At 42.0% G+C, this 12,830-nt stretch overlaps 1 protein-coding gene across 9 annotated transcripts in view; it reads left to right on the forward strand.

The window, feature by feature from the left end:
- Positions 1-12,830, forward strand: part of TENM1 (teneurin transmembrane protein 1) — a 1,380,190-nt gene that overhangs the window by 323,009 nt on the left and 1,044,351 nt on the right. For all 9 annotated transcript variants that reach the window (XM_073599409.1, XM_073599407.1, XM_073599406.1 and 6 more), the window contains one exon: positions 2,422-2,715. In XM_073599409.1, coding sequence (XP_073455510.1) covers positions 2,496-2,715 — 220 coding nt within the window. In that variant the 5' untranslated portion in view covers positions 2,422-2,495. The remainder of the gene's footprint in view (positions 1-2,421; positions 2,716-12,830) is intronic.

Here is a 12,830-nt window from a genome sequence, read left to right on the forward strand (position 1 = left end):
TAGTTTTGATATTTCCAGCTCTCTGAAACATAGTACGTTCCTGTTTTATATTCTTGCTATCAGTATTGAATTTAGACATCATGTTGCCCTAGGCATACTTAAACCATGACATAATTTTTTTTAGGTTATTACGTCTTGCATTATGCACTTATTGTAGTAAACACTAAAGCTAGAATATGCTATTAGGGGTGGTGACACCCCACCAAACAAAAGAAAGGAAATATAGATTCATGTTCATCCACTGTACCCCCTTCCCTATACAGAGATTGACAGAAAAGGAAAACTAAATAATAAAAGCATCAGAGGTAGTTTTAAGTTTTTACTCTAGAGATTTCTTACTTTTCTCAAAATCCCCTGAACTACCTTCCCTACTGATGGTTTCTTAAATTTAATTACTCATGTCCAGAGGTGTCTAGAAAAGGAAAATAAAATAAGGAAAATATAATGACAATTTGTACATTTGGAGGCTTGGTGCTGCCTTCTGTAACTCAGCTACACTAGGCACTGGTCCACAAGTGTAATTATGATAAATGCAACTCTGCTTGCATATTGAGCATACCAAGTAGTAGAAATCATGATTTACCTCATTTGATGGTTTTCTGAATAAAGGTAATATTAGTTGACATTGGTGATCAGGACAATTAAATAAAGTAACTCTCATTAATGTATTTAAGAATTCGTATCACCACAGAGTGGTGCTGTGGATATGATACTTTTTGTATATAATGCCAGGTCCCGATAATTTGGATAATTAAAGGATGAATTTTTGGATGATGGACTTTATAGGCGTAACACAACTATATATTAAAAATATGTATTACAAAAATAGAATCAAAAACAATTACATAAAATTCCATACATTTTTCACAAAATGTGCTTAGGAGCATAAATAACACACCACCTAAATACAAAGAGAGTATTAATAACAGATTCGGAGGACCAAACAATTCACTCTACAATATTGAGAGATTGAAGAGGTAGTGTGTCATATAAAAACTCAGCTCTACATGTTGAGCGTATTCAACAAACGCTTCTTCAGGAGCTTGTGGTGTTTTATTAATCAAAAATGAGAGAGTAAACTGAGCAGAGAGTACTATCCTCAGCACTCTAATAAGGCAGCCTCATGCCAGATACCCTAGGGTAATTAGTGATATCTGACACAGGCGATAAATTACATCCAGAACATCTAATCAGGTGCAGGCTGGATCAGTTTGGGGAAACCTCCCACTACATGAAGCCTAGTTATCCAAAGATATGCAGTCCCTGATGGATATCTTAAGAAGTGATGTTTCCTGGAGCCCACCGCTCAGATGACAGCGCCGCACAGGATAGGAACAGCTGTGCAGTGCTGTCAGGATCACTACTTTAAGAAGTGACCTGAAGATCTGCTTTTTATCAGTGCTGAGGATAGTACTCTCTGCTCAGATTACTCTTTCTCATTTTTGATTAATAATACGCCACAAGCTCCTGAAGAAGCGTTTGTTGCATACGCTCAACATGTAGAGCTGAGTTTTTATATGACACACTACCTCTTCAATTTCTCAATACTGTAGAGTGAATTGTTTGGTCCTCCGAATCTGTTATTAATACTCTCTATGTATGTAGGTGGTGTGTTATTTATGCTCCTATGCACATTTTGTGAATAATATATGTAATTGTATGTAATTGTTTTTGATTCTATTTTGTAATAAATATTTTTAATATATACTTGTGTTATGCCTATAAAGTCCATCATCCAAAAATTAATCCTCTAACTCTCATTAATGGCTAAACAGACAGCAACAAAAATCTGCCATTGGTGATCAGGACAATTAAAGAGTTCATTTCCCTAGTGGGGAAACAGAAAGAAATAAAACCTGACAGAGATTCCAACCCCTAACCACTCTATACAAATCTAAAAAAGTTTTGCCTTTACTTTTACTTTCATTAAAGATGCAGTAATTGTTGCAGTAAGAAGCCAGGAAATGGGCAGACATTTCGGAAAAGGTGTGTGTGTGTGTGTGTGTGTGTGTGTGTGTGTGTTTGTGTGTGTGTGTGTGTGTGTGTGTGTGTGTGTGGGGGGGGGTTAAACAAATAACATTTTGAACTCCTTCCTAGTTTTGCCAAGGTTTCATGAAAGCAAAAATCATTTTTTATCCATAGCTGACCAGAGATTTAAATAACAGGGTAATTTAATTAACACCAAAGTATGCCTTCTTTGGTGAAAGTGGAGTTTTCCCATAAGTAAATTTAAAGGTGTTAAAATCCTTGTTTAAATAGCATACCTGTTCAGATGATTTCATTGTTTCAGCTTTATTTACAGTGAATTACATTTAACAATTATGCCACTTCTTATGTAAATGTTTAAATGGGTTTTGTATTGTTTATGTAAAAAATGTGGCTTGTGTTACATAATTTACCACTCTACTTATTTTATTGCAGGAACAAAAAGGAGCTCTTCTCTTGAACCCTGCATGCTGTGCTCCATGACTGTAAAATAATCTTTTTAATAAGATATGGAGCAGATGGATAGCAAGCCTTACCAACCATTATCAAAAATTAAGCATGAAATGGATCTTGCCTACACCAGCTCTTCAGAAGATAGTGAAGATGAGAGAAAGCCTCGACAATCGTATAACTCAAGAGAAACCCTTCAAGAATGTACCCAGGAAATACGATTAAACTACAACAGCCAGAGCAGCCGAAAAAGAAAAGCTGTTGAAGACTCAACTCAAGGTAGTACAAAAAACATATCTCCAATATGTAGTGTTGCATAAATTATACATTGATGCATTCCTGTCAGGTTAAAAAAAAACATTACTAATGAGTTTTTGAACATACAACTTTAAAACAACTAAAACATCAGTTACATTAGCAGTTTTTAAAGATATTCCGAATAAAACACTTCTGTGCTTAATCTACTCCTATATGACTATAGACTGTTATGTAGCACAGCTTGCAGTTACAAAAGTTTCATAGACTGGATGAATTATTCAATGGTCTTTATGTTGTATCAAAATTAATATGGTTGCCTGAGCTGGTGGCCCAATAGAATGTCAGGGTGATGATCGGAGCACATAAGGCTCCCATAGGATCAATATCAAGTGCATCCAGTCACAGGGAGTGCTTGTTATAGCACACAACCTTTTGGAATATTTCTGTGTGAAATGGGCAACTGATGGAAAAAGGATGGAAGTGTTTAACTGCTGTTTCAAGGATAGGCAGATGTCTCACCTCATTAGTGACTGTAGTGTCCTAGTGCCCACATGTTTCCCCAGAGCTTTGTTGTAATCACAGGGTGACGTTTTATTGTGCCACATAATTCTTTTCACAGACAAATGACGTGTCTTGTTCCCTTAATTAGCTAGACAGTGTTTTGGAAACTAATCAGAACTTACATATCAAAACACAGGTCAAGTTTCTTTGACTGCTAAGGAGGCAATAGGGGGTCAGTAAACCTAAAGTGACTTTAGATGACTTATGGTTTAAAAACTATAAGGCTGGATTTACATTGTTTTGTGAAAATGGATTTCTCCATATACATTGTGCATGATTGTGTCTACAAAAAAAAATGACAACACCAACAACAACACTGGGGCTGATCATATGATTAGAGTAGGCAAAGCCTACCAGTTAACTCTCAGGAGAAGGAAGTAACTGAAGTCCATCTGTCACACTCAACAAAAATGCAGCAGGTAAATTTCAACAATAAAGTTGTCCAAAATCAATTGTGTATAACTTATCTTTTTCAGTTCTAAAATTGAGGTATACTTTAAATGAATTAAAACACACCATATTAGGTACACCCAATTAGTTATTGAATGCAAATAAAAATAATAATACAAACAGAAACTGAACACATGGAATGCATTCTTATTATTAAGGAGATGAAAAACTCTTTGTTACCAATGGGTTAATGTCAACAGCTAGATTTAAACTATCCTTTACAGACAATCACAACAGCTCCATATTTTTGCTGAATAATTCAAGAAAACAAAATTGCCTCTTTCACAAAACACATTCATTGCTTTCTCTCATTCTCGTAAAGAACTAAACATGCAAAGCAATCTCTACATAAATATATTGACGCTCTGCATATAAAGGTAACCTGTAATTTATCTTCTCTATAATTTTCCTTGCATTGGGACTGTTATTTTATATTCTGGAAAGTTTTTTAGTGCATAAAACTGAAACACAGATCTCAACAAAGACTTTTTAATGTTATTTCTGGATTTTTCAGATCAGTTTCCAGCAGCTGCACTACAAAACAAAGAATGAACTGCAGGGCAGGATATCTGTCTTCGTTACTGATTGCAGTTTTATTCCATAAATAGTATTGACCAGGTCCTATAAATAAAGGCAGCCGTCCCACATGCAGTGGTGTACTTGGCATATCTGGCACCTAGGGCTGATATTTATACAAAAAGCCCCCCCCCCAAAAAAAAAAAAAAAAAAAATTGGTGCACTGAATTATAGGTAGGTCCACATTTTATTAACAGTGAGAGAGACTAAAGGGTCATGGATAAACAAGACCTGAATCTACTGACTGTATACACAGCACACATAGGCCACAATACTTGTTCCTATACCTTTAGTAGTGCATAACGCAGAAATTGCAGGGCTCAGGAGTAGTTAATGCTCAAAATTGGGCTAAGAAATGCATAGCACAGAAAGTGCAAGGCTCAGGAGTGCATAACACACAGGCCACTGCACAAGAATAAACCCAAAAAATGACCCCCTCCTGCCATAAATGCTCCCAAGTCAGTATCCCCCACAGTACAGATCTTAGCTAACAGCTCCAATCTCCTCCCAGTACAGCTCTTCCATCAAGACTCTGAATCCCCTTCCCAACCCACCACCTCAACATATATCTTCCTCCTAGACTAATTCCTTAGTAGAGACCCCCCTCCCCAGTGCAGACCCCTCAGTACAGACCTTCCTCCTCAGTACAGACCTCTCTCCCCAGTAAAAACCCTCCCTAGTACAGACCCCTCTCCCCACTCAACCCTTCAGCACAGATCCGCAGTACGGACACCATTGGTACAGATTCCCCTCTCAGCCTAACTTCTTGGTACAGAGCTCAGCCTAACTTATTGGTACAGAGTCCTCATTCTAACCCCTCAGTATTGTTGCTCCCATTTTAATACCCCAGTACAGTCCCAATCCCATTCTAACTCCACAGTACAGACCTCCCTTAAAAGATCCCTCAATACAGACTCCCCTACCAGTCTAACTGCGTAGTGCAGATCCACCTAGTGCAGACATGCTCACAGTACAGACCCTATCCTGTACATACAAAAAAAAGGAAAAAAAACTGCGCTAAGGTATAACAATGTATACTCAGGACACAAAGACTGTGAAAGCGTGAACAAGCTAGATAATAAAGCAGCAGTTCTCCTGTGACAAACGAGAAAAACTGTGACAAATTGGAAAAAGAAAAATATTAGAACCGCGCTACCACATTAACTCAGTGATGTGTATAAAAGCAATATTGTTACTCATATAACATGAATATGTGGCATAATCAAATGTCACAAAATATTGATTAAAAACAGATTACATATATTAAATGCAATATGGAAGTATATGTAATGTATCCAAACATAGAATAAACCAAACACCCATGAACAAATAAATAACTTCAACAAAAGTCTATCAACAAATGAGAACATGTGTGGTCCTCTGTAACGTGGCAAGTGCTGAGTTCAATCCACCACCAGTGAAAATGATTGGCCGCTTACCAGAGCCCCATGACCCCCCACTACAGAGGATCAGGGGAAGCCTGTGTGAAGATAGCCCTCCAGAGCTTTACCAAATGGACATGGATCCAAGATTCATAGGTGGTAATTGGACATCAAAAAGGACCGTATAGGATTACTGGGATAGAGATCCCATCACGTCTCCCCAGCTCCAAATCACAGATGTGGCATGGAAGATAAAGGAGACTCCAATAGTGTAAAACCCTTCAATTTATTGAACATAAAAACAGACATGTATTGCACTCACATGAAAGCAGTAGAAAAAACGCCTAATGTGTCTGGTGCTCCAGCCGGTGAGCACACAGACAAACCCGTCCAGCTGGGACAACCACGATGTTGCGAGGTGACGTAAGCACGTCGCTCCACCCTACGCGTTTCATAATAGGTTACGTCGTCCAGGGGCACGGCGGCGTGCTGCGTCACCTCTATAAATACTAAAACCATCTAACCAAGCCTCGTTTTGAGTCCTGTCTATCAAAGGACGTGCGCAGCCGCAAAGCAGAAAATCAACACTCAATGCTCTGCGCAAGATGCCGGATAAACATGAAAGACAAATCGATCATGTTATAAATCAAACGAGATTAATAAAGTAACAACATTGAAAAAGATCAAATACATAGGTGGGCATGCCATTGATAGATGTTAGGGTCAAAAACATCAGTAAAAAACAACAATGTCACGATGATTGTAACATTATAACTTCACTGCGCCGCAGCAGAAGTGGGTTACAAGTATACTACAGTGTCACATGTAGTAGCCTGGTCATACGACTGGTCTACTACACCTGGTCATACAACACCTAGTGGTAAAATTAGATAATACATAAATGTGATCAAATCAAAAAATAATGATCTATATTATCAGTATATGTATCCAAAATTTGAAAATGTATGTATAGTGACTATTATGAAAATATATAAAAATATAAACTTAAAATGTATAAAATTGATGAAATTCTGAATAATGAATGTTCAAAATTTGTAATTTTAACACCCCTATAAAATTTGCAAAGGTGTCCAGATAGATGAGAACCCAAAATGTAGAGACTGGTATTGATGTAGCATATACCCAAAAATTCTTAAGATGTTTGAACTGAGATCTCATAAATAAATCCCATGAATCATATAACTAAAATCAATAGTGGGCCTAATACCAAATACACTGATAAAATGGAGGCCTAACCAACAGTAAAAAGCAAGCAGAGGAAAAACACATTTTTTAAATAATGTATGGAGCCCTTAAAGACCCCATATTAGGAATTATTGATAAATGCGTTTACATCTCTGTGTCGACGTTCAAACCGAATGGAACATAAGTCTTAAGTCTGTGAATCCAGGCCATTTCTTGTTTCAAAATTTCTCTGACTAACAGACTCCCCCTCCAATAGGGTCTATATCTATCGATCCCTAGGAATAAAGTATTCGCTGGATCCCTGTTATGTACCTGGTCATAGTGTCTAGATACTGGATGTTCATCGAATCCCCTCCTTATGTTACCTACCGTATATACTCGAGTATAGGTCGATCCGAGTATAAGTCGAGGCCCTAATTTACCACAAAAAAGGGAAAAACTTATTGACCCGAGTATAAGACGAGGGTGAGAAATGCAGCAGCTACTGTAAGTGGAAAAAGAGGGTCAACAATGCCCATCTGCAGCTGTATACCTCCCTGTGTCCTGTGCATGTGTCATGTGTCCTGTGCATATGTGCATCTGTCATGTGTCCTGTGCATGTGTCATGTGTCATGTGTCCCGTGTATATGTGCATGTGTCATGTGTATATGTGTCATGTGTCCTGTGTATATGTGCACGTGTCATGTACCTGTGTCCTGTGTATATGTGCATGTGTCATGTGTATATGTACCTGTGTCCTGTGTATGTGTCCTGTGTATGTGTGCATGTGTCATGTGTATATGTACCTGTGTATGTGTCCTGTGTATGTGTGCATGTGTCTGTGTGCATCCTACCTGTGTCCTGTGCATGCCTCCGTGTGCCGCTCTGCACCGATCAGCGTGTGCTATTACTATTTGGCGGCCATTCGCTGTTCAAAAGCCGCACCTCCTCCCTGTCCATGATAGGCAGAAAACTCCATTTCCCAGCAGTCAGCGGTCAGCCTATCATGGACATTCTCTCATCCTCATACCACGGAAGAGGATGAGAGAATGTCCGTGATAGGCTGTACACTGACTGCCTATCACAGACAAGGAGGAGGCACGGCTTTTGAACAGTAGGGATGAGCCGAACACCCCCCTGTTCGGTTCGCACCAGAACATGCGAACAGGAAAAAAGTTCGCTCGAACACGCGAACACCGTTAAAGTCTATGGGACACGAACATGAATAATCAAAAGTGCTAATTTTAAAGGCTTATATGCAAGTTATTGTCATAAAAAGTGTTTGGGGACCTGGGTCCTGCCCCAGGGGACATGGATCAATGCAAAAAAAAGTTTTAAAAACGGCCGTTTTTTCAGGAGCAGTGATTTTAATAATGCTTAAAGTCAAACAATAAAAGTGTAATATCCCTTTAAATTTCGTACCTGGGGGGTGTCTATAGTATGCCTGTAAAGGGGCGCATGTTTCCTGTGTTTAGAACAGTCTGACAGCAAAATGACATTTGGAAGGAAAAAACACATTTAAAACTACCCGCGGCTATTGCATTGCCGACAATACACATAGAAGTTCATTGATAAAAACGGCATGGGAATTCCCCCCAGGGAAACCCCGAACCAAAATTAAAAAAAAAAAAATGACGTGGGGGGGTCCCCCTAAATTCCATACCAGGCCCTTCAGGTCTGGTATGGATATTAAGGGGAACCCTGGCCAAAATTAAAAAAAAATGACGTGGGGTTCCCCCTAAATTCCATACCAGACCCTTCAGGTCTGGTATGGATTTTAAGGGGAACCCCGCGCCAAAAAAAAAAAAAAAAAACGGCGTGGGGTTCCCCCAAATATCCATACCAGACCCTTATCCGAGCACGCAACCTGGCAGGCCGCAGGAAAAGAGGGGGGGACGAAAGTGCGCCCCCCCCCTCCTGAACCGTACCAGGCCACATGCCCTCAACATTGGGAGGGTGCTTTGGGGTAGCCCCCCAAAACACCTTGTCCCCATGTTGATGAGGACAAGGGCCTCATCCCCACAACCGTGGCCGGTGGTTGTGGGGGTCTGCGGGTGGGGGGCTTATCGGAATCTGGAAGCCCCCTTTAACAAGGGGACCCCCAGATCCCGCCCCCCCCCCTGTGTGAAATGGTAAGGGGGTACTTACCCCTACCATTTCACTAAAAAACTGTCAAAATAGTTAAAAATGACAAGAGACAGTTTTTGACAATTCCTTTATTTAAATGCTTCTTCTATCTTCCTTCATCTTCTTCTTCTTCTGGTTCTTCTGACTCTTCTGGTTCTTCCTCCGGCGTTCTCGTCCAGCATCTTCTCCGCGGCGTCTTCTATCTTCTTCTCCTCGGGCCGCTCCGCACCCATGGCATTGGGGGGGAGGCTCCCGCTCTTCTCTTCATCTTCTTCTTCATCCTCTTCTCTTCTTCATCTTCATCTTCTCTTCTTTTCTTCTGCGGGCCGCTCCGCATCCATGCATGGAGGGAGGCTCCCGCTGTGTGACGGCGTCTCCTCGTCTGACGGTTCTTAAATAACGGGGGGCGGGGCCACCCGGAGACCCCGCCCCCCTCTGACGCACGGTGACTTGACGGGACTTCCCTGTGACGTCACGGGGAATGCCACAGGGAAGTCCTGTCATGTCCCGTACGTCAGAGGGGGGCGGGGTCACCGGGTGGCCCCGCCCCCCGTTATTTAAGAACCGTCAGACGAGGAGACGCCGTCACACAGCGGGAGCCTCCCTCCATGCATGGATGCGGAGCGGCCCGCAGAAGAAAAGAAGAGAAGATGAAGATGAAGAAGATGAAGAAGAGAAGAGGATGAAGAAGAAGATGAAGAGAAGAGCGGGAGCCTCCCCCCCAATGCCATGGGTGCGGAGCGGCCCGAGGAGAAGAAGATAGAAGACGCCGCGGAGAAGATGCTGGACGAGAACGCCGGAGGAAGAACCAGAAGAAGAAGAAGATGAAGGAAGATAGAAGAAGCATTTAAATAAAGGAATTGTCAAAAACTCTCTTGTCATTTTTAACTATTTTGACAGTTTTTTAGTGAAATGGTAGGGGTAAGTACCCCCTTACCATTTCACACAGGGGGGGGGGCCGGGATCTGGGGGTCCCCTTGTTAAAGGGGGCTTCCAGATTCCGATAAGCCCCCCGCCCGCAGACCCCCACAACCACCGGCCACGGTTGTGGGGATGAGGCCCTTGTCCTCATCAACATGGGGACAAGGTGTTTTGGGGGGCTACCCCAAAGCACCCTCCCAATGTTGAGGGCATGTGGCCTGGTACGGTTCAGGAGGGGGGGGGCCGCACTCTCGTCCCCCCCTCTTTTCCTGCGGCCTGCCAGGTTGCGTGCTCGGATAAGGGTCTGGTATGGATTTTTGGGGGGACCCCACGCCGTTTTTTTTTTTTTTTTTTGGCGCGGGGTTCCCCTTAAAATCCATACCAGACCTGAAGGGTCTGGTATGGAATTTAGGGGGAACCCTACGTCATTTTTTTTTTTAATTTTGGCCGGGGTTCCCCTTAATATCCATACCAGACCTGAAGGGCCTGGTATGGAATTTAGGGGGACCCCCCCACGTCATTTTTTTTTTTTTTTAATTTTGGTTCGGGGTTTCCCTGTGTTGAATTCCCATGCCGTTTTTATCAATGAACTTCTATGTGTATTGTCGGCAATGCAATAGCCGCGGGTAGTTTTAAATGTGTTTTTTCCTTCCAAATGTCATTTTGCTGTCAGACTGTTCTAAACACAGGAAACATGCGCCCCTTTACAGGCACACTATAGACACCCCCCAGGTACGAAATTTAAAGGGATATTACACTTTTATTGTTTGACTTTAAGCATTATTAAAATCACTGCTCCTGAAAAAACGTCCGTTTTTAAAACTTTTTTTTGCATTGATCCATGTCCCCTGGGGCAGGACCCAGGTCCCCAAACACTTTTTATGACAATAACTTGCATATTAGCCTTTAAAATTAGCACTTTTGATTTCTCCCATAGACTTTTAAAGGGTGTTCCGCGGCATTCGAATTTGCCGCGAACACCCCAAATTGTTCGGTGTTCGGCGAACTTGCGAACAGCTAATGTTCGAGTCGAACATGAGTTCGACTCGAACTCGAAGCTCATCCCTATTGAACAGTAATTGGCCGCCGAATAGTAATAGCACACGCTGGCCGCCGTCTGCCTGCATGACACGCTGATCATGTAGGCAGACGGCGGTGACTCGAGTATAAGTTGAGGGGGGCACTTTCAGCCCAAAAAAAGGGCTGAAAATCTCGACTTATACTCGAGTATATACGGTATATGTTCGTTTAACCGAACATGGAGTGCCCTTTTGATCCTTCCTCTGGGAAGTCAGGGAAGTCATCCTGTCCCCACACATCCAAGGGGTAATTCCCATCACACCCCTGTGAGGGATACCAGGCCTAAGGGGGGCTAATAAATCTAAAGGCCCCATACCAGGTTCTGGTCGAACTTCCAAAAAGACCCCTTTGAGAGAACCTGGGGGTATCTCCAGGCCATATAATCAAGGCTATCAACAGCGTGATGCTTAACCACGACCGTGGGAAACTCAAACGCGGATGTTGAATAACTCACCATCTAGACCAGGCCCCTCTAACCATGGTTTGAGATCTGATCAGATATACCCGGGTTACTATAATGAGAATGTTAATAACTCAGTTCCACTTCAGAATCGCTTCTTTCCCTTATCTGACTTAGATACCCCAGGACGCCATGCACCAGAGATGAGAGACCATGGTCGTGGTGGCCCTGATAGGTACTACCATTACTTACTTACCATTCAGGGAACTATCAACAAGAGTATAATTACTCAAGACCCATCCAACACCCAGAGTTGGGGTTTTCCCAGGGACTCCCAGGGCATGAAACAGCCCGTAGAACTAAGAGAGGAGTCAGAGGGGGGAGGCGGGCGCAGTCAATCAAAAAGAACATAGGAACAGGCATCTTTAACTTGAGCAAACAAATATTGACGGACTCTGAAAAACGACTACTAGATAAAGGTCTGAAGTTTGCCCCGCCAAGGAGTCTGAGCAAATTTCAAACATACATGGACATACACAAGTACTTCCGGAAATTAAACATTAAGCGTTATATACGATCCAATCCCATTAGGGAGATCAGTGTAACTGCAACGGAGTATCAACACTCTAATCTCTCCAACGCTTCTCTCTTTAAACCCCCGGGTTCCCTGGCCCCAGCCATACGGGTGTTTAGGGATGTTGCCCTACGGGATTTGGACCTGATGAGAGTCAAGAAAGTTAAAATGCAGAGAGACTTGGAAATTGGCCTAGAATCACTCTGTAACAACAAGTCTCTAATCATTAGACCAGCCGATAAAGGCGGAGGAATTGTGGTTCTAGACCGGTGCGATCATCTGAAAGAAATGCATCGCATTTTGAGTGACAATGCAACTTATACTGTCTTGAATAGGGACCCAGTTGTAAAGTATAAGAGGGAACTTGAGACCATTGTAGCTACAGGTTTCCGGAGGGGTATTTTAAATGACAAAGAGAGACTATTTCTGGTTCTCAGTGCTCCCCGCACACCTGTCATTTATTACCTTCTCAAAATACACGAGTCAAACCTGCCCCCCGGGACGTCCTATAGTGAGTGGTATAGACTCAGTTACGTCCCGGGTGGGCAGGTACATTGACCATTACTTGCAACCTTTGGTTTAGAAAGTTCCATCTTACATTCAAGGACACTAAACAAGTTATTAATTTGCTCTCTAATATTACACCTAAAAGAGGACTCTGGATATTCACTGGGGATGTAACTTCACTTTACACTATTATCCCTCACCATTTAGGCTTGGAACCAGTTAAGCTATTTTTAGTTAGGGATTCTGGTCTGGCATTACCTCAGATCGATTTTATATTGGAATTATTGCAATATGCTGCCAGCCACAATTATTTCTGGTTTGAACACCAGTTTTAGCGTCAAGACAGAGGAGTGGCTATGGGGGCCAAATATGC

The sequence above is a fragment of the Aquarana catesbeiana genome, linkage group LG09 (genome assembly GCF_042186555.1).
Source record: "Aquarana catesbeiana isolate 2022-GZ linkage group LG09, ASM4218655v1, whole genome shotgun sequence".
NCBI classification, from domain to species: domain Eukaryota; kingdom Metazoa; phylum Chordata; class Amphibia; order Anura; family Ranidae; genus Aquarana; species Aquarana catesbeiana.